The 27,296-nt window shown below is 44.1% G+C and overlaps 1 protein-coding gene across 2 annotated transcripts in view; it reads right to left on the bottom strand.

The window, feature by feature from the left end:
• Positions 1 to 27,296, bottom strand: part of USP7 (ubiquitin specific peptidase 7) — a 55,447-nt gene that overhangs the window by 10,990 nt on the left and 17,161 nt on the right. Inside the window, exons 1-13 of one of the 2 annotated variants that reach the window (XM_031433214.2) lie at positions 19,282 to 19,386; positions 18,370 to 18,544; positions 13,821 to 14,019; positions 12,365 to 12,503; positions 11,857 to 11,945; positions 9,723 to 9,831; positions 8,717 to 8,847; positions 8,195 to 8,249; positions 7,123 to 7,203; positions 6,933 to 7,023; positions 3,997 to 4,079; positions 1,942 to 2,051; positions 325 to 481 (exon numbers count right to left, since the gene is read on the bottom strand). In XM_031433214.2, the coding sequence (XP_031289074.1) occupies positions 325 to 481; positions 1,942 to 2,051; positions 3,997 to 4,079; positions 6,933 to 7,023; positions 7,123 to 7,203; positions 8,195 to 8,249; positions 8,717 to 8,847; positions 9,723 to 9,831; positions 11,857 to 11,945; positions 12,365 to 12,503; positions 13,821 to 13,906 (1,131 nt within the window). In that variant the 5' untranslated portion in view covers positions 13,907 to 14,019; positions 18,370 to 18,544; positions 19,282 to 19,386. Of the gene's footprint in view, positions 1 to 324; positions 482 to 1,941; positions 2,052 to 3,996; positions 4,080 to 6,932; positions 7,024 to 7,122; positions 7,204 to 8,194; positions 8,250 to 8,716; positions 8,848 to 9,722; positions 9,832 to 11,856; positions 11,946 to 12,364; positions 12,504 to 13,820; positions 14,020 to 18,369; positions 18,545 to 19,281; positions 19,387 to 27,296 lie in introns of those variants that run through there. The other variant, XM_064478198.1, reaches the window with a different exon arrangement.

The following is a 27,296-nucleotide window of genomic DNA, read 5'->3' as shown; positions in this document are numbered from 1 at the left end:
TGCATCCCCCCCCACCCCGGGCCACAGGAATTAGTGTGATTATTTGTCAGTGGAGAACAAGTGCCTTGTGCTAAATATAAAGGGATTCTTCCAAGGTCCGACATTTGATGCTAATAACTGGATGTACGTATAAAGTACAATCATAATTTACTATTCACACCTTTAGAAGTATCAGCGATTAAAACAGATCAGAACATACAGACATGACCTCTGTTCAGAGGCCAGGAGGGAATCCTTCACTATCAAGGCAAAGTCTGAAGCTGAGCATCACTGTGAATTCCCTACACAGTACCGCATCCAACCCGCCCCTTGCCTAGTACTTACTTTGCCGTCCCCTTTGGGGTTTAGATAAACCACATAATGTCCACCATGATTATCTCCACTATGAACCAGGACTGCATGAAGAATGTAATTTGCAGGGTCCTTGGGATCTGTTTTTTGCAAAAATTCATCTAGTGGTAACTGTTCAGGGAACTCAAACCTATTAAAAAACATCAAGAGAAATACAGATCTCATTTACTTGTAAAATACTTCACCATTAGGCTGCATTTATTGCTGGACCTAGCTAACATTTGCTCATCTTTACTCGGAAAGGTTAGTAAATCTAACCTGGAAGGTCCTCTGAACTACTTCTAAGGCAGTTCCTACAGATTATCCACAAGTCAAGACAAAATTTGAAGCCTGGTAAGAGGAAAATACCTATAAGGCACTGATGTAACAGAATTTTAAATTCCAGGATCAGACAACAGTCTTCTGACACAGTGACCTTTCTAGGATGTGGACATTTTCAAATGCATTAATGAATGATTCTGCTTGTATAGGTCTTAGACCATTAGAGATAAACTATAGGTTTGAGAAATGTGGAAAAATCAAACTTGGGGAGGGAATACCTAACAAGGAAACCTACCCTGCTATTTCTAAGACCTGACGTGTTTTAAACAATACTGGCTCCGTCAACACTTCAATAACGTGGTCAAAATTCATCGGGGATGCCCTGAGGCAGGCTGGGCAGGAGGCAGGTAGACAAGGACCATGGTGCCCAGCAGAGCATGTGCCTGAACCCAAAGAGGCAGCTTCCGCCCAGCAATGCCAAATGCCCTGAACTCCTCTAAGATGCCAGAAATCTGCACATTTATGTGAAACATCATGATTAAAAAAATTTTTTTTGGGCAACTAACTCCAATAAAAACAGAAGGTGGGGACCCAACAAAGCACACCAGCAGGCTGGACCCAGTCTATAGGCCACTGGCCTGTGGGGTCTGCAGGAGGCAGATTCTCGGAGACCTGACCTTAAAGGGCGAGAACGGAGGAGCAGGCCCGCCTGGTGGCAAGTAATCTGACTGGGGTCATACTCTCCCTAGAGTTTGAGGGTTGACGGACCAGCCTCTAGGAGACTGCTGGTTGTCAGGCTGCACCCCTGGCCAAGGCGTACAAAGTTACTGCTCAAACTAATCAGGATGGAAGTTCCGTCTGAGCCAGATGAAGCGCGGCGTGGTCTCACTCTTTACTCTAGTACTTTAAGGCTCTAGATGCACCTAGAGGCACACACACCTACGTTAGCATTCTTGACAATTCTAGCACATTCTATACCAACTGAGAAATTACAAAATATAGGAGAATCCTATTTAAACAAATGCAGTAACATCAAATTCCACTTCTGGTGGACGCAAAGCTGTGGGACAGAAAATGCCCTCTCCTCGGGGGCTTCAATCTGCCACAGTGTAGAGGGGCCAGGGTTCCTTTGGAAGGAGACACAGAGGAAGCAGCCCCTGATACTAGTTATCCCTTTAAAATTACAGTTCTTGGGACACCTAGGCAGAGGGGAACCTAAATAAATCAGAGATGAGACCAAAAAGAGAAAGACTAAACAAAGCACTGAGACTAACCCCCTAAATCAGGATGCTGGTTAAATCCTAACTTCCACAGCCCACTCTAGATTACCTATCGTTGATCTTGATGTTTTGGTCCGTCTGAGGGTCATACATAAATCTCATCAGTTGTAGATGTAACACTGGCGGCAATGTTAGGAATTTCACACCTTTCTCTGCTTCCTGGACAGTGAAAAAGAAATGCAAATTTAGTTCACCTCTACTTATTTCTTGAAGCAGTTTCTGAAAGCAAGTGTTTCAGCAAGATGGGAACACACGGGCGACCTCTGGGGGGCAGCCATCTAGGATGCCTTTAAAGCGTGCTGTTTAGACCGTTATCAGGTCTGCTATTACAATAGCGCTGCAACGGCTTGTGTGTGTCATTCCCTCTCACTCTGCATTATATTAACTTGATACCTAGCAACAGGGGAACAGTGGCGTAAATTCAGGCTCAGTCACTTGCTGCCGCATTACATACTCATTTAACACTTCAAACATGATGGAGAAACACGGAGAAGTCATCAAATGGAAAAGGAAAATGATGACAATTATGTAAGACCAGGCATGCTTGAGGAGCACCCGAGCAGAATCTGCAGGCGAGCAGTCACAGGACGGAGGCACCACCAGCGACAGCCGCCCTCCCCCCGGGCTTTGAAGATGTCCACTTAAGAACACAGACTGGGGAGCACCACTTGGAGCTCACTGATCGCTCAGCTCCGACAACTATTCCGATCAGTATCAGCAACACCTCTGACCACCATCAGGGCCTCTGCCCGGTTATCGGCAGTCTCTGTGTTACAGGACATCCCGACCAACATCCCAACCTTCCAACAAGGGCTTCTGTGGAGGGACCTAGGCCTCACTCCTCTCTCCACCTCAGCCAGCTCCTTCCTCGCCCAAATAAGCCTTTGGCAAATCCGACCATCACTGGGCCATCGGTGGCCATCACCACGGCTATATTTCCAGTAAGTTGTAACCTTATTTCTAACGCCTGCTAGAAAACGTCCACTTGGAGGAACTGGGGGTCTGTGACAAGCCATGTCTACGTGGCAGTGTTCTCCAATGTACATTCTGGGAAGCAAAGCAAAAGCCCAGGAACCTGCCACACAAAGGAACGGCAGGGTTTACTACCACTTGTAAGAGCACCGGAAGAACTCTGCTCCTGCACCACTGTCCACTGAGACTGTGACTCTGAAATACATACTGCTCACCAGACCCAGAACTACCCAGTGTGGTTAAGGGCAGTTCTTGCGACTTGACTAAGCACATCCAGTAGCATGTTTGCTAAGTGATCTACAGCTCAGCGTCCCGAGTGGCCTGAGCAAGCAGAAGAACAGCAGGTCTGTGATCCACTGCTAAATGGGTTCACCAGCACTATGAATTATAAATTAGCAAGCTTGGTGAACTCAGGATGGTCTGAAAAATTATACACTAGTTGAGCCAATGAGTCAGGGTTATGAGGCTGCAACTCAGATGGATCTGTGAGGACGCTACTGATGCACTAACCAGTCTGGCTGGAAAGGCCACTGTCTTTGTCCCTCTGTCTGACCACAGACTGTCACTTGTTCACGATACTCGCTGCTCTGTCTGAAGCCCAGAGTTCCTGTGGGGCCATGTGGAAAACAAGCAGTTCGTGGAAAAAATAACAGAAAATGTACTCCTCATTCTGGAAGTCAGGATCCTCAGAAAACTAAAACTCCACTGCAAAAGAAAAAAAAAGGCTGGGGCGTGGGAACCAAACACCACCACCAACCCAAATCAGAGTCCACGTGACTAAGCAGTTCTGTTTGACTCAGAGAAGGTCTGGTCTGACACTGGCAAGGTAAGGGACAGGACAGAGGAAGTGGGGGCTGAGGGTGGGGACCCTCAGTGTGTCGGGTGATGATTCTACCTCCAGCAAACTGGCCCCACTTCAATCTCCTTCCCGACACCTCCCCACCCCTGCCGGATCAACTACACCAGTGATACCATCGGAGCTCTCTCAATATAATATCCTTTTGACTGAGAAATAAAATCCTTTTAGCACCAGCAACATATGAAAAGATACACATGAAATTTTAGTTCACAAGTAAGCAAAAGACCTGGACACAAGTGGAAAGATACAGCAGGACACTGACACACAAGTTACCTGCAAGCCATGCTCCCCGGCATCGTATTTATTGTCGCCATCTAGCTGTTCTACCGCCACGTAATCCACAAATGATTCAAATACTTTTAAGAGAGAAAGAAAAAAAAAAGGTCAGCCAATGTTATCCCTAACATTCTGATTGTAACACAAATTCAGGAGCCAGGGAGAGGACGTAGTAACTGCAGCTGTGAGCGGTGACTGCTGGGCTCTGCCCCTTCACCCGTCTGGCAAAAGGTGTAAACTCTAAGGACGCTGGTAGGGTTTTGGAAAGGGTGTTAACAGATGATAACATAGAGTCAATGTTTTAATAACTTTAACAAAAATCAAGTAACAGTAAAGTCCAAATTTTGATCACTTAAAGCTACAATTAAGTCAGTGTGGAAACAGAGGAGGCACGTTGGGGTTGGGGTGGGAGAAAGAGGAGGGAGAGCTGGGAAAAGGGGCACAAGCTTTCAGTTTTCAGATGAGTAGGAAGGGAGGAGCTGATGTACAGCACGGCGTGCACCGGGGACACTGCACTGCATGGCCGAAGTCCGTGAGAAAGCAGGACTTAAATGTCCTCGCCCCAAAATACTAAAATTTAAAAAATAAATGAGTAATGAGGTGATGGGTGTGTTCACTGACTAGACAGGAGTAATACTTTTGACTATACACATGCACATCTAGTAACTGTGACACACACCTGAAAGTAACAGCACTGTAGATTAACTGTACTTCAGTTAAAAAAATCATAATGCACATTTTAAGTAACTTAAAATTTTATCAAACCACAACGAAGCTGAAAAAGAATGTAGAATTTATCGAAGAAAGTAAATTTTATCCCAGAATTTGGCCAACCAGGAGAAAAAGTCTAGAGACAGGTCTATACAGATCCGAGGGGCTCACTACTGACAAAGGTGCAGGCCGAGCGCCTTTCACCCACTGTGACCATGTGCACAAAGAAATTAATCCAGGGGACCGTAGATAAACAGGAAAGGTAAAACAGTAACAGATAAGAGAATTATGACCTCAGGATAGATGTTCTTAGAAAACAAACAGCAAAGGTTGATTTGGATTTCACTGTAAAAAAGCAAAGATTACAACAAGTTCACACTGTGTAGCACAGGGAACTACAGTCAGTATCTTGCAGTAACAGTGAAAAAGAATATGAAAATGAATATATGGATGTTCATGTATGACTGAAGCATTATGCTGTACACCAGAAACTGACACATTATACAGACTATACTTCAAAAAAAAAATATATATATATATTAAAAAGTCAAAAAAAAAAAAAAAAAAAAAAAGAGGGCAAAGATGGACTGGATTTCACTATAATTATGAAATTCTGTTAAACAGAGGGCTACGCTGCTCAGCCCCACACTGGGGGCCGAGCACGACATCCAACCCAGAGCCAGCGCCCAGAGCCGTGGAGCAGAGCAGACAACTGGCCTGCAGGACAGTCATCGCTGGGAGCCCTTCAACAGTCCCAGCTTACGGCCTGGAGCTTCCAGGCTGCACGCAGGGAAGAGAAGCCCAAGTGGAGAGCCCAGTCTCCCTGAGAGAGCGTGACCGAGGCGGCTGGCATCTGCAGGACAAGGTCCTGGGGAGAACACTGTGCAGGAGAGAGCCTGGCGATGTGCAGAGGGTTTCCCTGGAGCCTTGGGTGAGCACTGACTGGTGAGTGGGCGAGGAAATTTCACAGAAGGATCGGGAATGGTCGCTCAGGCAGAAAACTCAATGTGCTGGCTTGGCTGTGGGGACAACAAACCTCACTGCATTGCACATGACCAAGCTCATCAACAGGCCCCAAATTACCTCCAAATAACTGAAATCTGCCCCAGCACAAAGGATAAGAATACCCTTCACCCAAGGTAAAAGTCACACCGGCTCGCACCCAGTAAAAGATGACCAGGTACACAAAGAGCCAGAATGTAAAGCCCAGGGCGAAAAATGAATCAAGAGATCCAGCTCCAGCCTTGAGTCATAATGACCTAAAATGACAAAGAATTTGTATGTGTGTGTATGTATTAATGTATGACTGAATCACTATGCTCCACACTAGAAATTAATACAACGTTATAAATCAACTATGCTTCAGTTGAAAAAAACAAAAACAAAACCAAAAAAGATGCAGAAATTACAGACAACTGAATCAGTTGACCAGGACACTGAGTTATTACAAACTACATTCCATATGTTCAGGAAGATGTGCAAATGGCCAATAAGCATTTGAAAAAGTGAAACTCCCTCATCTCCAAAGAAATGCAAATTAAACCCCAGATGGCACCACACTCCCACCAAAATGCCCCTTGTCTGATGACTGCTTGGGGTGGATGTGGAACAACTGTAGCTCTCACGCCCTGAGCAGCGTGTGAGACAGATAAAGTGCTTTACCTGCTAAGTTCAACATGTCTGCAGGCCCTCAGAGCCAGCATTCCACCCACCCTAAATGCAAATAAAGGGTGGAACAGTCCTGCCTACCAGCCTCACACTGAAAATAACACAAATACCCATCAAGAAAAGAACAGATTCAAACAACTTGTGGCACATTCCTCAAGGGGAATACTATAAAGCAATGAAAATGGTCAAACTGCTGCTGCTCACAACGAAGATGAACTGCATGGATACAACGATCAGCAAAAGAAACAAGAATCAGAGACTACAGCCTAGAGGAGCACGTCAATAGTGAAACATGCAAAAATAACCTGGGATAGGATGCTAGAAGCCCCAACAGTGGTTTCCTCTGAGGAGGGGGAGGCAGCCACTGGGAAGGGCCAATATTTGTGCTTGCAAATGTTCTGTTTCCTGACCTGGGTGGGGGCCTGCGTGAGCTTTACATGTATCATTTGGGCGATTTTCTCTAAGCTGTATTTCATAAAAACCACTTGTATAAATGAAGCATTAAACCAGAACAAATGATCAAAAGGCTGTGCCATGTGGTAGACAGAACTTACTGTTTTTCTTTCCTTTTATGCTTAGCTGGATGTCATAATAATCTTCTCTTCTATCGGACCGATAGTCCACTTCTTTACACTGGATATAGGACTATAAACACGGGGAACACAACAGCTTAAGCATTCATCGTCAAAGTAACAGCATTTTTAAATCTTTTAAAATCGTTCATTAAAACTGGTAATCACATACCACCATTTTGCCTCTGAATAACTTAGGTATGGTGCCTTCTACACATGTGCCTTTCATCTTATTTTCCACATTATCAAGCAACTGGAAGAGAAAGGTTTGGCTTTAAGAACATGTTATGCTTAATTAAGATACAGTAATTTGAAACATGACTAGGAAATTTCACTGGTCAAAGAAATTCTAGACTATAAATATTATGACCTTTAGCATGCAATTATCAAAAACATACAAAATCTTTCTTCCTTGGTTGGATATTTACACAAATATCTACATGCAACAGTTGAGATTAACCCTCTATACCGCCTTTGGAATGAATTAGTAATCTGTAGTGCCTTTAGAAGCATTTTTTATATTCATTTTACCTCTGTGGAAAAGCATGTAAATTGAGCACTAAACTTAACTCGTTTTGGTCCACACCAAGAGATTAATGAGGTTGAGCCTGTCAACAGGATTGACTGGTTTGTCCATGGATATTTAATGAACTGGATTCAATCCAGCTAGTGCTGCAAAAAAGAAAACACACCTTGCCCAGCCAATCACCTTGAACAGCCATTTCACGTTGCGTGTGTCTGTGTGTCTTTATCACAACTGGAAGAACGGGAATTTGCTAGTGACTAAAGGAGATTTTGGGGGAGGATCAGCCACACAGAGGCTGGCTTCGAACAGAGCTTCTGTGCAAAGGAGGGGGCCTGGGTCTGGATGTAAGAACAGAAGTCACTATTCTACAGTGAAATGGGGTCTGTCAGGATGGCCACTCAGGCCAACGAATCTGTTGTTTCTTTGATTAAGAACTCTGATAGATTACACCAATTTAACAAATTTAAAATATATCACCTCCTACTACTCAAACTCAAGTCTCCCCTCACACTTCCCTATCAAAGAACACTTTTTCGTCAGTCTCTCTGGCTTTTAAACTGAAGATGCTGCCTTTTCTTTCTATCCTAGGTCCTGACCAAAGATGGGCATAACTGGAATCACAGTGGTGTGAAGGTCTGAGGTTTCACTTGGTAACAACTTCTGACAGTGCTTCAGAATATTAAATGTAAGTAGTATACAATTACAGCTTGCAACTTACCACGCGACATAGCTCTTGAACATCATGTTGCATGAAGCTATCTAAAGTTTCCCACCTTAGAAAGATAAAACGAATTTACATTTAACCGTCCAAATTTCAAATAAGAGTAAAGTAACAAGCAACTTAGATTAAAAAAAAAACTAAGCCGGTCAATTATTCTTGAATTCATTTTTTTTGGAGAAGATTATTGGGGGCAGGGCGTGTTACAATCCAAAGACAAACTGAATTTTAGCAGGACATCCAAAAGTTCCCAACTTCATCTTGTTCTGCATCTTACTGCAGGGGAAGCTTGTGTTTGCAATTAAATTTACAGATGTTTGGAAACCATACGTATCCTTTTCTTGACAGGTAAATCTAAGTGGTGAATTATTTCTGAAGCAAAAATTTTAAAACAGAGCTTCCGTTTCCAAAGAGGTCTAACGCAGCAGACTGATAAAATGCGCTGACACAGTGGACGGCCTGGGCTCTGCCCGTTCACTGTCACCCTTCACGCAGCAGGAAGGAGAGGCTCCCAACACGTACCCGAACGACTTGGTCAGCTTCTTCGTTCCTACGGGCTTATCACTATGCTGTAATTCGTAGAACACTCTCTGTAATGCTAAAGGGACGCTTTTTGATGAATCGTCACCCTCTGTTGGCATCATGTACACAGCCTAAAAGAATTGATTCAGAAATAAAAATGGAATTTTATGTGAAAGTATCATTTCTAAAATCACAATGACTAAGGAAGTTGGGTAGGGCTTTCAACTATCCCCCAAAAGGGTGAGGAATTTTTTTTTTTAAATCATGGAAGTCTTTAGAGACAATCTGGAAGTTATGAGAAAGTGGAAAAAAAAAAAGAATTAAAAAAATTATTTATAGTTCACCATCCAATGAGAACCACTTCTATTTTATACTTCTGAGAGCAACATTTTAAAACTTAGCATTACTTGTGAACAGAAGAGTTGATGAAACTTAAATGCTACTGAAATTATCCACGTTCAGCTAACCCCAGGATGTAACCCCATCAGGGTGATTAACACTGCCCAGAAGAACAGCGCGCGTATGACAGGAAAAGCCAGCAGATCAGCCAATAGTTTCCCCACAACCAGGAGCGCGTGCTGCCTGTCCTGCTGCCCTGTTCGTATGACATTCCTCAAGGACAAATAACTGTCTTCTATTAGATTCAAAGATATCTAGTCTTGTTGATATTCTTACAAAAAGGAGTATTTGGACTTCTCAGCCAGTAGTTTTTCAACTAATCAATTTTGATATGAAACTCTTTCAAATGTTGCTGCTAATGACTTTCGTATTAACAAAGAAACCTTTATTATTTCTAGCCCAATAGCTCTGTTGGCCAAGTTAGCGTCACAAGTGTTGAAACACTGAGGAATAAAGGGGCATAAGCGTAAAGCAGGGCCCTCCCTGGAGCAGCCCTGCGTACCAGGACGAGACACGGCAGGGTCTGGTGAGGGGCTCCGCCTGCCCCTTCATACTTGAGAGAAAAGGGTGGGTGGAAGGTTGAGGGAGAGAAATACCATCCATTTACCTTTCGTAGTTGGTTTGTGAAAAATAAAGTCTGCAGCAGGCTGTTCATGTAACAAGTCGCTCCCTGATTCTTTAAACCGACATAGCCCGTGTGCTTCTTTGAATCCCACCTACAAGATCAGTTTGAGGTTGAGGGAAAACTGCACAGGACACCTCCTTGCTTCTGCAGCGTGTGTGGGGTGATGCAACCGGAAGTCGCCGAGGCACCGGCGTTTCACTACTTTCATTTCTGCACCATCACCTCCTTCCCACCGACTGGACACCGGGGTGAGGTCCGAGCACCCGTCTCCAAGTGAACAGCTCAGCACCAGGCTGGCAGTTCTCATCACATGGCTCCCTCCGGGGGTCACCAGTTGTGTTCGCTCAAGAGCACGGCCCAGTGCAGACTCATCCCTGGCCCAGGAGAGGCCCCTAAGCACTGCCTGCTGACAGCAGCACGGCCATCACTTACCGAGAGCAGCGCTCACAAACACTAATTAAACTCTACTTCTATCAACCCGAGCCCCCGGGTAGTTCCATCACGGGTGTTGTCAACACAAAATGGGAACAGCCGAAACCCCTCTTTCCTGTAGGGTCATGTAAATAGGAAAGGGCAGGAGTGTACAGCAGCAAGTTTTAGTTCAGACTTTTAAACTCCTAGAGATTTTTCTCATTAGTCTGTTACACTGGTGGTTGGTTGGGAGAAAAGGTATATTTCCTCAGATTTAATAGTCCCTACTCCCCCTCACCTCCTAGAAGTAACAGGAGGCTAGAGAGAATGCCACCTGAAAGCAGAACAGCCCTTCCCAGCGCCATCCCACCGCCTCTGCATACAACTCAAAGACAACGCTAGGAGACATTTACTGTGACGTCAGGGTCACTGGGGCTCTGTGATTCCCAGGTTAGTCCGTGGCCTTGTAAACCCACTCACATGTACCAAACGGCCCTGGTTAAAATGCCTGTGTATAAATAATTGGCCCCAAAATGCAAAAATCTTAAACCACCTGTAAAGGTGGTTATTTTCCACCCCTCCCCCCAAACCAAACCCCCTACAAAGAGGTAGGTGATAATGGTTGAATAGGTTTTCCCAAGTAAAACTGAACCAATATAGCTGTTTTGATTGGTGAGGCTGAAAATCCAATCTACTTTTTTAGTCAAGAGACATATATCATAAGCATTGGGGAAGGTTTTAAAAATGGGGAAAATCCACAGAAAAATTAATTAGAAATAACATGTTTTTTTGCCACCTACTCCTGATATCTGAATACAATTCAAGTATACATTCCAAAAGGTTACCCAAGAAAAGTCTGATTCCTCCTATATCAGTCCAATTCATGAAAAGCTAATAAATCTTATTTGCTTTTTAGAAAAACTCCCAGTGCCACACACAGGCCACCTCAGTCAGGACCTGAGCTGAGTGACTGCCCTTCTTGGCTGCCCCGCTGCTCTCTGCTCATTCTAGCCAAGTCAACCCAGGCACTCTGGCCAGAGAGCAGGGCCATGTGGAAAGAGAAAAAAACATAAAGGACAGTGGTGCCTGCATTTAACTACTTCTAGATTGCGTTTGATTTCTTCACTCCTCACCATAAGAAACTCGTTGTACTTCCCCGCTGGGGTCGTACTCAGGTTGTCTGCCCTACCTTCAACTCCCTTGGCCCTCCTTATCAACAAGTGACACAATCCTATACACTCTTCAAGGCCAAAAACATGCAACGTGCTCTTGCACACAGACCCCGGGGCCCAGAGACAGCAGCCTTCCTCGCAGCTCCTCTGCCTCACTGCCCCCCAGTGATCACACGCGGATGGCTACCTCTCCAGAGTAACAAGAGCGCCTGTGGCTGCAGCTACTTAAGTACTGGTGTTAGCTCCTCTGCCCAACCAGCCCCGAGTTCTCTGAGGACAGAAAACCATGGCTGCCTTGTTGACATAATTATATTCCTAGAGCCCAGCAGAGTGTCTGGCACACAGGAAGTGCTCCACCAATCTGCTCCACAAACTCATGCACGTGAAGCTGACACACGTGTCTGTGGATGCCATCTGTGTGTGCCAAGGGGGGAGCACAGACAGCATGCTAATGTGTTGAATATGTGCACCTCTGTTCCTTTCGCTACAGCTCAAGACATTTCTTAACAGCACCCGATTAAAGGAAGACTTACGCAACTCCATGGGGGGCATCCGCCTGTACAAAGACTTCAAAAGTAACTTTGTCATCATCTATAAATCCTTTCTCAGGATCAGTCACTTCCTATAAAAAATAAGAACATCCAGCCTGCATGAGAACACACAAATACTTACTTCATTCCAATCACCCTAGTGCCCGGAACGTAATAGGGTAAAGCTTCCCAAATGAGCTGTCTTAAGATTTCAGGGAAGTTACATGAAACCACCCCGCACTATGCCTCACTCAGTATTATCTCTTTTAAAGAAAATCTAGCCTACCAGAAAATCTGTAAACTACCTTACAACGTCTGACAACAAATTGAGACTTGAGTCCTGCTGGCTGCTGAAACTAAGAAACTGAAGAAAAGATATTTTTGGAGTTACCTATCCAAATTATAAAGCAAATATTCTGATTCTAAAATAAGCAGACGGATCTGAAGAATAAAGAATTAGGGGACAAGGAATAATGCTCAGATCATTCAGTCTGAGTGCACTGTTACTCACACTCCAGGCCATGAAATTGGAAAATCCCCAATCGTTTTCTTTATGGAAGAACAAGTGGCTGATGCGCCGGCTGAAGGACTTCTCGTCATCCCTGTAGTTTATTATCTTCAGGACCGCCTGTGCGTGACAGGACCACGACCTGTTCGGGGAGACAACCTAAGCCTCAGCTGGCATATTTACACAGCACACAGGAACTCCCATCTTCTCCCTCTGTTCTTTAGAGGGAGGAGGAGGACACATTGATCTTTAGTGGAGAGAGAAGTGAAGAGGGTCTGGGGGCCCCTATGTAACCTGGAGTAATTTAACTCATGGTTTTATGTCTTTTTAATTTCTAAAAAGTTTCAAGTTTTTTTTTTTAATTGGTATCTAGAAAATAAATACAAGCTTCTAAACTTTAAACACTTTGCAAGAGAGCTTTTTGGTCAGATAACAGTTCTAGAATCTAATACGGTTATTACTTGAAAAGAACAGAATGATGATAATGCTTTTTTTTTTTTAATATGAACAGACTTAAAGCTCCAGGTTCTAAATTAGTAGGAGGTGTCACTCCTGCCCCCTGAAGCTCATGGGGGCTGTGGCTCCAAGCACCCTTCACACAGGGTTCCAGGCTGGGCGGTGCAGGGGGCTCCCAGGGAACCAAGAGCAAGGGCACTGAATACACCACCGGAGGAATGACTGTAGAAGCAGGTCTTGTGGGCAGACCACAAAAGGAGATCTGGTCAATGTTTAAAACCCAGTTCAAGTGGAGCTTTATAAAACAATTTTTCGACTGCAGACTCATTGGAACAAGTGTAAGGGCGGTGCTATTCCTGCGGGCACTTCTGCTCACTCGCTGGCTCGGGAAGCTCGCCATTTACCCAAACTGCTGCTCCGGCTAAAGTCATCTGTCACACTAAAACAAACTCAGCCCAAATCCTCATCAGATCAAATTACAAGGTGAACACAGGAAGAAAAAATTTAGCCAAGGCCCTGGCTTCACCACAAAATTGGCCAGAGAAACTCACGTTGGTAAAACCCTCAAAGAATGTTTTAATTTGAACTTTTGAATATCCCATAAGAACCGGCTCACATACAGTGAGGTCTGCCTGAGAATCTTAACTACGATGTACCCCTCCGGCAGTTATGGTAGAATCAGACGTGGTCATCTAGCAGTCCGCTAGTTCAGATAGGCCCTGATTCCATGCTCCATGGGCAGGTAGAGTCTAACGCATGAAGTTTAGATTTTTTTAATTTCCAAGAAAAATATACACCTTTCCTAATTTGGATATAACACCTACCAGTGAGTATTAAAGAGAGAAATGTAATTAATCTAATTTAAAAATCAAAGGACTATGTAACAGGCAGCAAGGAAACTCAAAAAGAAATTCAAAATTCATTGAGGCCAATCAAATCTGGCTTCCAACAATGTAGTATAACTATTTGTGGGTTTGTAATTGCATCATTTAAACTGTCTTACGTGGAATCAGATTCAGCATTGCACTGGAGAAAGAATCCTACGCTTTTTTGGTGTGGTCTGTCTGGATAAAAGCGTGGCATCACCATAATCTTCCATGGCAGATTTCGCACAAAACACGGAGGGCTAAGGACCGACTCACTCAATCTGCTGAAGCGCTCCACAGTGAACTGAAAGGTCGCCTCGGAGCGCCAGCTCGTGTCTGCAAGAGAACGCGTTGTCAGTCAGAGCCCGGCATTGTCAGACAACACTGAAAGCAGCAACAAGTCTGAGATAAACACTCTAAACAACTGAAATTCAACTGCTAAAACCTAACTCTTTGGGGAAATGGGAGCGTCATTTCCAATTTATTAATAACCTAAAACAGCACGATAACACACAGCTTGTGTGAAGGGAAATCCAAAACCCAGAGGGCTAACAACACACACCCGCCTGCCCTCCTGCCCTCCTAGAAACTGTGATTAAGAGAGTCTATTCTACTCTGTCTTAAATCCCAATTATTCTGCAGTGAGTGGAGAGACTGGAGAAAAGGAATGAAACTGCTCGTGTCACATCTGTTTAAGGACAGGACTTAAGGAGGAAAAGGAAAGGGCTTGAGACTTGGGCGGATTCTGGAGGAGAGACATGAAGGGGACGCTGGATTTGCAGCAAAAGAACTTCTGAGGGAGTGGGGAGCAGCCATTCCCGGGAAGCGCAGCACTGTTTAGGGATAAGACGATTCCCGAGGTGTTAGCCTAAAAACAAACGTTAACTTCATTAGTTCACGATGTTGGTGAAATACCAGGCTAGACTCTGTAAGCAGAGCCATTTGAAAAAAAGAAAGAAGAAACTGGTATTCTTCGACACGAATAGTAGGAACTGTTAAATTTATTCAACAAGACCAAAGACCAATTTAAGAAATCAAGGTTCCCTCAAATTAAAAGCAAGGTATTGATATAGTGTCTCTTAGCAGAATTCAACTAAAAGTCACACTCAGAATTCCACCTTTTTCTGCTGGTCACTATTCATTTCATTTAGCTTTGCCTAACCCAGCAGTGTCCAGACTTCTCAATCTCTCCCCGTGAGGGAGCAGCCCTCCCAAGGCCACCTGCCAATCTGTTATTGGCTAACACTTTGATGAAACATCATAAAACTGCCGCAGGAAGGTCAAACTGCTGTACAAGTTTCTAAGTGCTTTCTCTCTCTCTGCCTATCTGTTGCAGACCAGCAACAGTTCACAGGCACAGGGGGCCAAGGGCCACACCTGGTCTACAGAGTAACAGGACGGCCTTTTCTAGTTGAGAATCAGATGCTAGTCTGACATCCCTGACCCCCAGGTGCAGGATGCGCAAAATGAGACTGAGCAGCCTGGGGAAGAGAGCACGTTAAGAGCACGCCCGCCCTTCATCCTTTATTCTCCACGCTTTACTGAGGTGACCAAGTGCACTGGTTCCATTGTTACTGGATTTGTTCTAAGAAAACATGTCCATCAGTCCTCATGAGAAGGCAGTATTCTTAACCAAAGAAATCAGAACCAAAAGGATGCTTAACAGCACTTCTACCTTCTTTTAAATGCGCTCCATCCCCACTTTTTTACCTACCCATGACTGCTCAGCGGGTTTGCAGAGGCCCTGGGGAGGAAGAGGAGCGTTACATACTAGCCTCCTCAGTGGGTAGGTATTACCCTAATCCCTCGGAGAGATAAAGTTCCACTGAAAAGGCAAGAAACTTGTTCCAGAGAATGAGGTCCAGGAGGGCTGAGGAGAGAACTGGGCCACTCTTCCACAGCCACACAAGTCACTTTTGAGTAGCGTCTAAACCCTACAAGGCAGGCAAATGCGACGTACTTAACTCCCACTTTACAGAGGAAGTCGAGTGGCTTATCACCCAAGGTGTTTTACAGAGTGACCACAGGGGGTCTCAGCGTGTAAGTTCTGTGGACACTAAGCACAGTGACCCTGCCTCTGGTTTGTAAAATGCCATCCTAGAGTTTAGCTTGACCCTCCAAACGCAGACCCCAATAAAACCTGTCTGAGTCACAGTGACCCTAGAAATGGAGTGTCACCACAGGACACACTCCTGGGACCTAATGGTGTCACGGTACAAGGACCTGCCTCTCTCCGCGACCCACCTCTCCTAACTCACCTGATTTTCAGTTACCACTGGGGTTTTTGTAGGATTAGAGTTTAATACAGACAAAAAACCGATACACACTTACAAATAAATGCCTTTCTGCTCTTCCTCCCCACATTTTAGTTTAATGTTTGAGTTTTCAGTAGGACCACACAACGGCGAGCTCAGTGTGGCACAGTCCAGGAGAGGGCAAGCCCTTCAAGGCAGAGGCTGGGGGACCTGAGCCTGGCGCCACCCTGGCCCACGGGGTGCGGTTCACACTTGCTAAATCACACACTAGACGTGAGATTCTGCCTCACGTTCAAGGCACAACAAAATCATCTTCCAAAATATACTAATAAGGAAGTTTAACATGAGAGTTCATGTAAGTAAAAATGTCACCATCCTATGGCTCCAAAATCTTCATATGAATTGAGTAACTGAAAACTTATACTAAACCAAAAGATCAAGACAAGAGGGTCTACTAAGAGAAGCGGACACAAAACCCACCCTTGGCAGATAGGGCTGGCCTGATTACCCTCCTCTAGGAACTACATGAGAAAATGGGTGAAAGGTACTCAGGATCTCATGTACTATTTTTGCAACTTCCTCTGTATCTATAATTGCTTCAAAAGTAACTTTTAAAAAAGTAATATACTTAGGACTATGGCGGATACCTCCTATACCGCAGAATTAGTATTTCATTCAGAGAATCAAACCTGCCTTAACAGAGCATTTCCCTAACTACTCCATGTATCCTTCTACTGTAAACGACAGGATGACGAGCTTGTGTTACCTGCTGTTCTCACACATCCTCAGTCAGAAAAGTTGATAACCCACCACCTTCCAATCCTGCCGGTGAGAGCCGCAGCGGCTCTCATGGAGTCCAAAGCTACCACTGTGCTCATTCTCACACCAATTTTACCTTCGCAGGGCAAAACAATGTACCAGCCTGGTGCTTAGTTGCATGGAAAAGTAGATGTTTTTAATCAGAAAGGTTGGCCTGGTTTTCCCAAATGGCATGCTTGCAGTAATTGTATCAAACTTCAATTATCCTTTCCAATATAAGTCTTTTGCAAATTCTAGTTAATCTTCAGAAATTATTTTTGTTTCATGGGTACTAATAATCTAGATTTAGATCCATCTAGATCTGCCTGGTCATCGAAGGAAAAGCTTAGTAAGAAACTAAAATCAAATAGGTACAACCAGAAATTATGACACTTGCCCATAATTCTACGTTAACAGGATTTTTTAAAGGCTCCCTACTGCAACTGAACATTTTCCAACTGTGCTGTTAGCCATTTAACTGTTGTGTAGGAAACTTCCCTTACCAAGAAGGGCTCTGCACAGACTGGTAACTCTAATCCAGTGTTTCCCATACTATGTGCCCTCCTCACATTAAGATGTTAAAAGGAGATTCACTAAAAAGGGGTTCTAAAGCTCAGGGCCCTGGGGAATCATTAACAAAATCATATTTTGGAGAAAAATGTTAGTTGGCTGACAGCTCAGAAGTACTACAATAAAGAAACTTGTTGAACCTCGCACACCTCAAATTTCCTCGATTCCTAAACATTTCACAACACACATATCCTACCATGAACTGTTTCAAAATACATAACACAGCTGGGAAAACGCTGCAGTAAACTAAGGCTTCTACTCTGAGAGCCGGAATCATCGCCTCCCAGCCCTCCACCCGCTTCACCATCAAACAGATCTTTACACTCTCCTGCCCCTGGGCCTTTCAAAGGGAAACTAAAATCCCAAACCAGGAACAAACTTACTGAGACCATTTCTGCTTTCTCCTGTAAAGTGCTTTTTCCATCTGGTAATCCACAACAGAAGCATTTCCACTCTTAGGTTCTAAAGCACCATTATTTACCACTGATAATTTAGTAAAATCTCCCTCCAAAGTAAAGGGATTTTATGTAGTTTCTTATCTCCTTACAGTTGTTCTCAAATGAGGCAATATGGGGTCCCCAGGAGACATCTAGCTGTGTCTAGAGACAATCTTGGTGGTCACAACTGGGGGGTACAAGGGTGGAGTGACAATGGCAACCTATAAGGCAAAGGACAGCCCTTTATAACAAAGAATGATCTACCCCAAAGGGCAGTTGAGCCGAGGCTGAGAAACCCTGCCCTTTTATCCACATCTGTGCCTCCTCCCAAGCCCCCCGCTCCCCAAAACACCCAAGGAAATATGAGCACGAAATTGCTTTGTGGAAACCAGACTGGGGGGCTCTGATTGGGTTGGGCCACTCACTGCTCCACCAAAGACTAGAATCGATTCCTAACTCATTCCTGGCACATCAGACCTGGCTGGACCACTTTTGGCATCTCCAGGGTCTGAATATAACCAAGAGCCCAGCAACCAGGCGACCACACCCACACCGTTGCCCTCATCTGCAGTGGAAAGCGCACTCCACAGGTAACAAAGCAGCGGGTTCAGACCACGCCTCTTTACCTTCCTCAGATATTGCCTCAGCCAGCTGCCAGGGGTAAACCGCACTGTGAGAGAACTCTCAACTACGGCTGCAGTTTCTCATGGAGGCTGAACTTTTGGCAGGAGGTCTGAACAGCAGTCCTTCTGGTGATGCAGCCCGTGACTGATGGTTTCTTTCAACTGCCCCGTTACACCCCTGGGAAGGACACAACCCTCATGAGGATTGATGGACATGCTTTTGACAGAACATGGTTTCATATTACACTGCAAGATTCCAGGGGCTGCATAAAGTGATTACTGGCTGCTACCTTCTCTTGATTTTGACCTTGCAAATGCACAGGTCACACAATCTGATAAATTATAATGAAGAAATAGCCTCGAAAGAAGGTGATTTCCTAGGCACAAAATGTCCATGCATGTATAAAAGCATACATGCAGAGAAGATAAAGACCAAAAGCCTGCCTGGGGAAAGAAGCCCAAAGCTCGATTCTGGTTTCACACCTAACCAGAAGGGGAAGGATTAGCAGCTACAGACAACTGATATACTCGCTATAACAGGAATGCAATGAAGAGCTACCTTCTAATGTCTAGAAGTATCTTGCTGCAGACAAAAAGGAAAGGACAGTAAGATATACTTGTTGTTCTGAATACTAGCAGTGGCTGGAAAATTGCAGGCCTGAGCAAATACCCATCTATTACAAACTTCTGTATTTAAACCTTCTCATCTAGGCTGGGGAGAATCAACTTACCTTGAAATTTGTAGGCAATCTTCAAATTCAAAACCGAAACAGGCTCCTAAATTTTCCTCAGAAACAACCTCCTGAAAACTAGCTACCCTTAAGAAAGTCAGAAGTACTCAAGAGGAACTGTGTGTGGCGCATGTTTCCGACACTTTTCTCCACCCAATGCAAGTAATAAGCCACAGGTACTTACCATCCTCCATATCTTCCTCTGTGTTGTTGTGCCCATCACTCATGGCTACATTCCCGTTGATAACAGGATTTTGAGTAATTCTTGGTGGGTCATCTGTATCTCCAGCTTTAAAGAAAACAAAGAAATTCCATAGTTTTTACCTTCATGGCTTGGACTAAATAAACAAAAATATATTCATATTGTTGACGATTTCCAGTCATGAGTAAGTTCCAACTGTGCCAAAAGAACTGAATTCTAACCCAAAAGGTAGTATGTTTACTAAATATAAACTTTTGTTGCTTTCAAAATGCCAAATGGGATTTGAACATACACTACACCTCAGAGTAATCTGTTCCACTTACAATTAATTTATTTTGAAATAGGTTTCCTACTCATTAAAACTCAATCCTAGAGAAAATACAGAGTTTACTAAATACATACAAAACAGTGTACATCACAATCTTTTACCATGGATACTCGTGCCTTGAAACAGCAAACTGTCATACTTTAATTATACAATAACTGCCCTGCAACAATTTAAGTATGAATCCACGGCAAAAACCAGGACTAGAGTTTTGGGGGAGTCAGGGAATGTGAAAGAGGTCCCTGGGAGGACTAGCATGGAAAAGGACCCTGGAAAGGATAAAAAAACAAAGACAAAAACAAACCAGCGAAACAGTTTTGCCATTCTTAACGCTTGCTGAAATCTGGCTTGAAAAACATTTACATAAATTCAGAAGTGGGGATTCAAAACTTTAAACCAATGACTGGCAAATATAAGGTGTAAGTTCCAACTGTAACATTCTCATCACTCTTTATTCATTAACTTAAGAACATTTTCCTGACACAGACATAGGTTCATGGTTTAAAAGAAAAAAAATTTTAAAAACCTTTGGCAAGACTTAAGATTTAAATAGCCTATATTGGCCAAAATGGCCCTACTTCACATTTAAACTCTGTCCTGAACGTCAGAACAGCTTAGTGCAACTAATGGTGTTCCCCAAGTTTGCCTATTCTGTCAGCTTTCCCTGGTGAATCAAACACTTCAATAGAAATTAAGAGGCTCAGCTACAAATAGGAGATGTGGTTTTTGAAAGCGCTCATAGATGTGACCTTGGGACTCCAATTATTTCAGAGCCTTTCCACCATTCAGACCAGCATTGGGTCTGATTCAGCACCATGGATAGCAGCCTACCCTCTTCCCACTCTAGACAAGCTTCAAAATGCTAACTATCAGGTTACATTTCTCCAATAATTTCTGAATATACACTGTATTTTTTCCCTTAAGCATCTCAAAACACACCTTAGAAATCCTTGGAAGTCAAGAAATAGGTATTAACACTCAAATTCAGACCAATGCCAATCTTGATACTCTTGTTAATTAAATAAAAGTTGTTTATGAAAACATAAATTTTTAAACTGATTCCTCAACCATCACATCCTGACAGAAAAAATGGGGGAGAGAAGTAGGGAAAGAAGAAATTCCTTTTGCTATTGCTTAACTAGCTCAAAATCTAAGCTCTAAAACTTATATGCTTAAAAATCTTTGCTTTCATTTTATGAAAAACCAGGTACTTTGAACTTTCCACATTTATTTCCTTAATTAATTACCTTAAATCATCATATATTGTTTAAAAAAATTAAGATACCAAGCAATATCATCATATGCAACTTAGTAATAAAAAGGATAGAGTATGTTGGAATAAGAATATTTAAGTTCCTATTTCCCTTTACGTGAAAACACTGAGAGGATATGTTAAAAAGGTTCTGGGGAAGCAGCAGTAGAGCTAATTCTTCACTGTAGACACACACACGCATCACGTGAACACACTATCAATCTGAAAGAAATCTGTTTGATGTATGCCTGATACTTTTAATTTAGTTTCTTGGTTCAAATCTAAATTATGGCAAGAGCTTTAAAACATAGTTTATAACACACAAGCGCAAAAATGACAAATGGATAATTCTCTGAACACAAAACAAAGCATCACCCCTAAAATTATGATATGCACATACAAGCAATTTAAGCTGGGGCCAAGTCATGGATCTAAATCTGATCCATGATTTTGAAAAACCAAGTGAATTCAGATTACACCTTGAAGAAGGTATCTAAGAGTTTGTATTGGTGACTCGAAACTTTATAAAGTAAGAGCTCCTGTTAAGACAAGATTTAAAGGTTTAAGGGTTAAGACAAGGTTTCTCTGCAGTTGGCTTGTAAAAGGCAAGGCAGGTAGGGTTCACAGTTGAACCAGGTTTTCCTGAGCAATGCCCCATCTTTTACACACTGAGGTACACATTCCTGCTGGGCTGACCAATTTGCTCTTTTCCACCCTTCTTAAGTATGAGGATGGTGGTCCAGGCTGGTGTCCAGCAAATGGCAAAAAGCCCCTGGTTGACCCACCAGGTACATGACGAATCTGTCCAGCAACAGGCCCTACGAAACTCCCAACCAACTGCCACAGGACCTTTGCAGAAAAGGTTGGCAACTCAAGTCTAGCTCCTAAGAGACTGAATATCCAGTTTAAAAAAAAACTCCTCATAAATGATTGTTCAACAAGAGGATTAAAAATTTAATTAAGGCATGATAAATCCCTGGACCAGAATTAAATGATGAAGGCGCCCGATACCACAGTTGGCACTAGGTTTCCAGAAATATCCTAAATGATAAGGCTGCTTTACTGCCAAGGAAGAAGTGCAGTATTGGCATGTACATATATTTATCACTATAGATAAAGTGACCTGTTCCTGAATTTTATATCGTGCCTAATTGGAGTTTTCCCAGATGTGCTAACTCTCGCTTGGCCAAATATGAACTACAACACTAATTTTCTGACACACAATGATCAAGTAAGATTCGAGACATGTTCGCCGAAGACCAATGACAGTATGATGCCTCAAATAAACAGACAAAAGTCTCTGATATGCTAAATGTAGGGGGTGGGGGATAGGGGAGAGCAATTATCACTCCAAAATTTATACAACACCCAGAACGACAACAGAAGATCATTTCCATTAAGTTTCCAGTAACTCATGATTGGCAAACCTTTTGACAACAACCTTGTGATAAGTATCAGAGGCATAATTTATATATATATATACATATATGTACATACATGTATATCTCATATGTAAGAGGCACAAAATATTTTTAAGAGAGTAACTTCAGAAACACAAAAGGCTCTGATTAGTTACAAAGCCTCTATTTCCTTTTACTGAGGATGCCTCTGCCTATATTCAGCTCTTCTTCCCGGACTTCCACTTTGTGATGTCACAATCCAGAGGCCAATTACTATGGAAATGTTGTGCTGCCAATAAAGCAGCTGAATCTCACTCCAGAATGAGATAAACAGATGAAAAACAGAATTCCAGTTGTTGGCTTTGACATTTTCCAACACTTCTCAAAGATTTCTCAAACCTCTCCCCAAAAGGCTGGACAAAGAGGGAACCAAACAACCACAATAAAACCTCACAGCCTCTCTACGAAGAGTCTGTATGCTGTCACCAGGTGGTAGCTGGGCCACAAAGATCAGCCATGCCTCGGAGTCAGTCTCCACTCAGCCCCTCAGATTCCTCCTCAAAATTACCCACTAGTCATACAACCCAGTGAGCAAAACCACAGCTCATGGCTGTCCACAGGACAACTCTTAAGTGGAGCCTCAAGAGCACATCTTAATCCCAACTCTATCAGTTCACCCAGAATTCCAAGTCAAATCCCCTCAGGCTCTTGCTTGGGTCCCCTTCCTCTTCTCTCTCCTGGGTTTGAACACACTTTTCATAAAATTACATAAAACAGAGGTTATCAAAGTAAATTAGGGCACTAGTATCTTTCTACACAATCATTTCTTAATTGGCAAGCCCAAATATGCTGCAGAAGGACAGTTTAGAAATGGCAGTACTGGTTCTGAAAACCCATCAGCAGCAGAGGAGCCCCACTCTGAGCTCCTGAGTCACCTTCTCGTCCCAGCCTGTGGTTCCCCGCCATGTCTGCATGGCTCTGCAGCAGAATCTGCTGGGGCTGGGGGAGGGGAGGGTTCTCTTGGCCACATCAGAGTGACTGCATAGAATCTCCAGGAGCTTGCCCTCAGCATTTTTTTTTTTTAAAGCTCCTCTCAAAACTGGGCCAAGCAACCTCATCAATTTAGATGATCATCTGCATAAAGCAAATTGGTCAAGAAACAGAAAGAGCATTAGTGAGGGAACAGGAAGTCTAGAGTTACTGGTTCTGTAGTTTTTGATATAAACTGCTAATGGTGGAAACCGGGTGAGGGGTCCACGGGAACATGTTGTATTAACTACAACTTTCCTGTAAATCTAAAAAAGACAACATAAGAAACCCTCAAGCCTAAAAAAGAAGGAACGTAGCTGGTATCAAACCTACACACAAAAATCCTCAGCATGAAGCATCCACTCAAGCACGCCCGAAGTTGCCATGTAATTAAAGCAGAGAGAATGCCCACGTACTGGCTGGCCCCTATTATGTGCTGGGCACTGTATGAACATCAGGTGGTGATCACGGCCTGGGGTTTGACATAGTGGGGTGTCTTCCCTATTTACAGATGGACCAATGGCCTTAAAGAAATTCCAGACCATGAAGGGGGTTGTCACAGGGAGATCCCAGGCCTGTAAGGCTATGGAGCAGCTGCTCTTTCTAATCTCTTTGCTGTCCCTCCATGAGATATATCTGCCTGTGTGGCCCTTACCTCATGGAGGAACAAACACTCAATCCTTAGATGAAGTACAAGTCAGATGGAGCTCCGGAAAGAAATAAAGAAGTCCTCAGGAAAGAGGCACAATGCTGCGAAAAGTTCTTTAACAGACAGTATTTATTACTATAAAAATAACAGAAATCCATGTTCATCTACAACTGAACAATTGTGCTGTACACTGGAATTTGACATTGTAAAATGACTATAACTCAATAAAAAAAGTGTTAAAAAAAATAACAGAAATCCATTCCCCTTTACCCAATTTCCCCCGATAACACCATTTTGCAAAATTATAGCGCAATCTCTCAACCAGGAGACTCACGTTGACACAATACACTGATCCTGCTTCTATTCATTCATGCATATCTTATGGTGCAGGTCTGCGTGTTCACCACCGTCAAGATACTACACAGGACAGCACAAGGACCCTCGGGTGGCCTTTTACAGCCACATCCACCTCCCGTTGGTGCTTCTCACCCACCCCCACAACCCCCGGCAACAACCAATCTCCTCATACCCATAACCATTTACCCACTGCCATTTCAAGAATGTTGTCCCAATGGGCACACAGTATGTAACCTCATGGAGCACCTTCTGACACTCAGCATAACTCCCTTGAGACTCATGTCAACAATTTGTTCCTTTATACGGCTGAGTAGGGTGCCATGGCAGGACACGCCATTATCTGACCATTTACCTGCCAACATCTGGGTTATTCCCAGTGTGGGAGTATTACAAATAAAACGGCTATAAACATTTTTGTACAGGTCCTGAGCCAAGAGGCAGGTATTTTTATTTGGGGATTTTATAGAATGAAATGCTCACAGAAGCAATGCAGTGATGAAGGGAAATTATGGCCTCGCCCCCTCTGAGCCCGAGGGGAAGCAAGCTCAGCTTCCTAGCATTCTCCATGCACGTATGTATACACATACACAAGGTGTACGCACTTTCTTCATGAACAAAGAGTTTACTATCCACAATACACAGATAATTACAGCTCTCCCAATTCAGTACCCATGTATATATGCATAAATATGTATGTAGATTTGATTTTGAATAACACCGTAACATCCTGTCATGATCTACCCAACCATTCTGCTACAGATGACACGGTGAACCAGGTCGTCTTTCTCAAACACATCGAGCCCCCATGAGTAGTGCTCTTCCCAATGGCAACGATCAACAACGTGTCCCAGAGCCAGAATGCTGCCAGGTGGCTCTGAACAGCAGAGTTCTCAGGCTGTCCAGGAGAACTCTTCCACCTCCATCACTTATTTTGAAGGATTCGGATACAATACATTTCCCAATGTTCTGGTCCACAAAAACCCTAGCTCTAAGTTCGCCAAAGGAGAGAAGAGCCTGATAACCCAGCGGCGAGACAGAAGACGTACTACTACCAAGCACCACTGAGAAGCTGAGCTGTCATGGCGGCGACCCTGCCCCCGGAACATGGCGCACAGAGGGCTTCCACAGAGGCAGGGGCTCACAATCCCCAAGAAACCAGAACCTGCTGGGAGATGGGAAACAACTCCAGATGTCTCTGAAAACCTACAGTTCTGTGGGAATTCTGTGGTTGCGGTGTCAACTTTGGTCCCTTTTGGGGGATTCTGAGGCAAAATATCTAGTCCTTGGGCAGAACCTGGAGGTAACCGAGGGCTAAGTTCTTAGAAGGACACAAATGTATAATGAGTAATCAATCGTAGGTCTGAGTGCCTCGACTCTCACCCCAGGTCTAACTGGTCCCAAACGTTACCTACCATCCGTGACAGCCGCTGAGGGGAAAGGAGGAGGAGCTGACCAGGCAGCAGGGCCCCTGTTTGCGAACCAGCTCACTCGCCCAGTCACAGACAAGGACCACTGAGCCCTTGTGGGCTGTGGGCAAACACCCAAATGCCTTCCAGTCCTCACTCCCTCAGGGAAACCTCTAAAAAGTGGGAATCTTCAACTGTGCTTCAAAAAGATCGCTTCTACTCCCTTCCCATTATATTACAGGGATTTCAGGCCTCTCCCTCAGAGCAGCATGCCCTACTTGCCTGCAATTACAGTAATGACGCTTCATAACGAGGGCGACATTCTAATGACTCCTTTCCCAACACAGGACTACCTGGGGAGGGAGAGGCTGGGGCTGGGCACCCTCTTCTCACAGAAGTTAGTCACCCTACTTACCAAGTGTCCTGATGCGTCAAGAGCAGCTGGGCCCTGCACTTCTGGAGAGAACAAGTTAGTCGCCCTGGTCTCCAATTTCTTGTTGGAGGAAACTAGGGATAATGTAACAGAGGGGAAGACAGAGCCACAGGCCTTGGACATGAAGGAAGAGGCGACATCTGGGCCACGACCACAGAGTGAAGGGAGCTGGCCAGGCAGAGGTCCTGGAGAAGCACCTTCCAGGTAGAGGGAACAGGAACAAGGGCAGAGGGCAAGGGCGAAGGTGGGAACTTCAGTTCAGGCGGAGGGTGAGCAGGGCCTTGGAGGTGTGATACAGATGCCAGATTTCACCCCCCAAGTGTCCCCATAAAGCATGTGCCCCACTAGATGACCAGGAAACCCACCCGTGGCCTTGAAAGCACTATGACACTCAAAGGCCAGGTGAGTCAGCGCTGAGATGGTCCCAGTGTCTGGACCTTGGCTACCACCCTGACCCACCCGTCTGATCAAGCCTGTCCTGATCATCACAGGCAGGAGGATCCCATCAGAGGCTCCACTGCTGTTCTATGGAGGATGTGGGGTGATGTGTGGTTTTGTGCTTTCCTGCCCCTGCCAGGTTGGCAAGAAAGCCTCTAGTGACTCTGATGAATTCCTTTGGTCACATTATTAACAATGAAGCCGTGGCAGTATCAACACTACAAATGTGTTCTGGTTTTACCATTTTTACATGATCGGCTCCGTGCACGCCCCAGGAGGCTAGCTGGAAGCCCACTTGCAGGTGGTGACCCTGCCTTTGGGGGGAGGTCAGTTCTTGTCCAGCTTCTAAGTAATGAAGCCTGAAGGTTCAAAGTAGACTCACTCTATTGAAACCTGTCAGTTAGCTCTACACTCTGAAATAATGATTTAAATTAGTTATATGAAAATAAAGCCCCAGGGAAGACCACGTATAAATTTGCTTTCCTTAAATAAAACTATTTGTTTGAGGCTTTCAGCTTGGCTTCATTATGTAAAAATCATCTGTTCCCTAGAGGATCATGCTAACTGCCCATCACTTCTGTCCCACAAACGATGACTGATGACTGGTGTGAATGCTGACTGGACACGGACAGGGGGACACAATCCTGTACAACTGAGGAGCTCAGAATCATGTCGGTATTGCTTTCTTACACATACAGGCTTACTCCA

Source organism: Camelus dromedarius, chromosome 24, assembly GCF_036321535.1.
Source record: "Camelus dromedarius isolate mCamDro1 chromosome 24, mCamDro1.pat, whole genome shotgun sequence".
Taxonomy (NCBI): domain Eukaryota; kingdom Metazoa; phylum Chordata; class Mammalia; order Artiodactyla; family Camelidae; genus Camelus; species Camelus dromedarius.
Note: the sequence above shows the minus strand (reverse complement) of the source record. Positions and strands in the feature narration are given on the sequence as shown.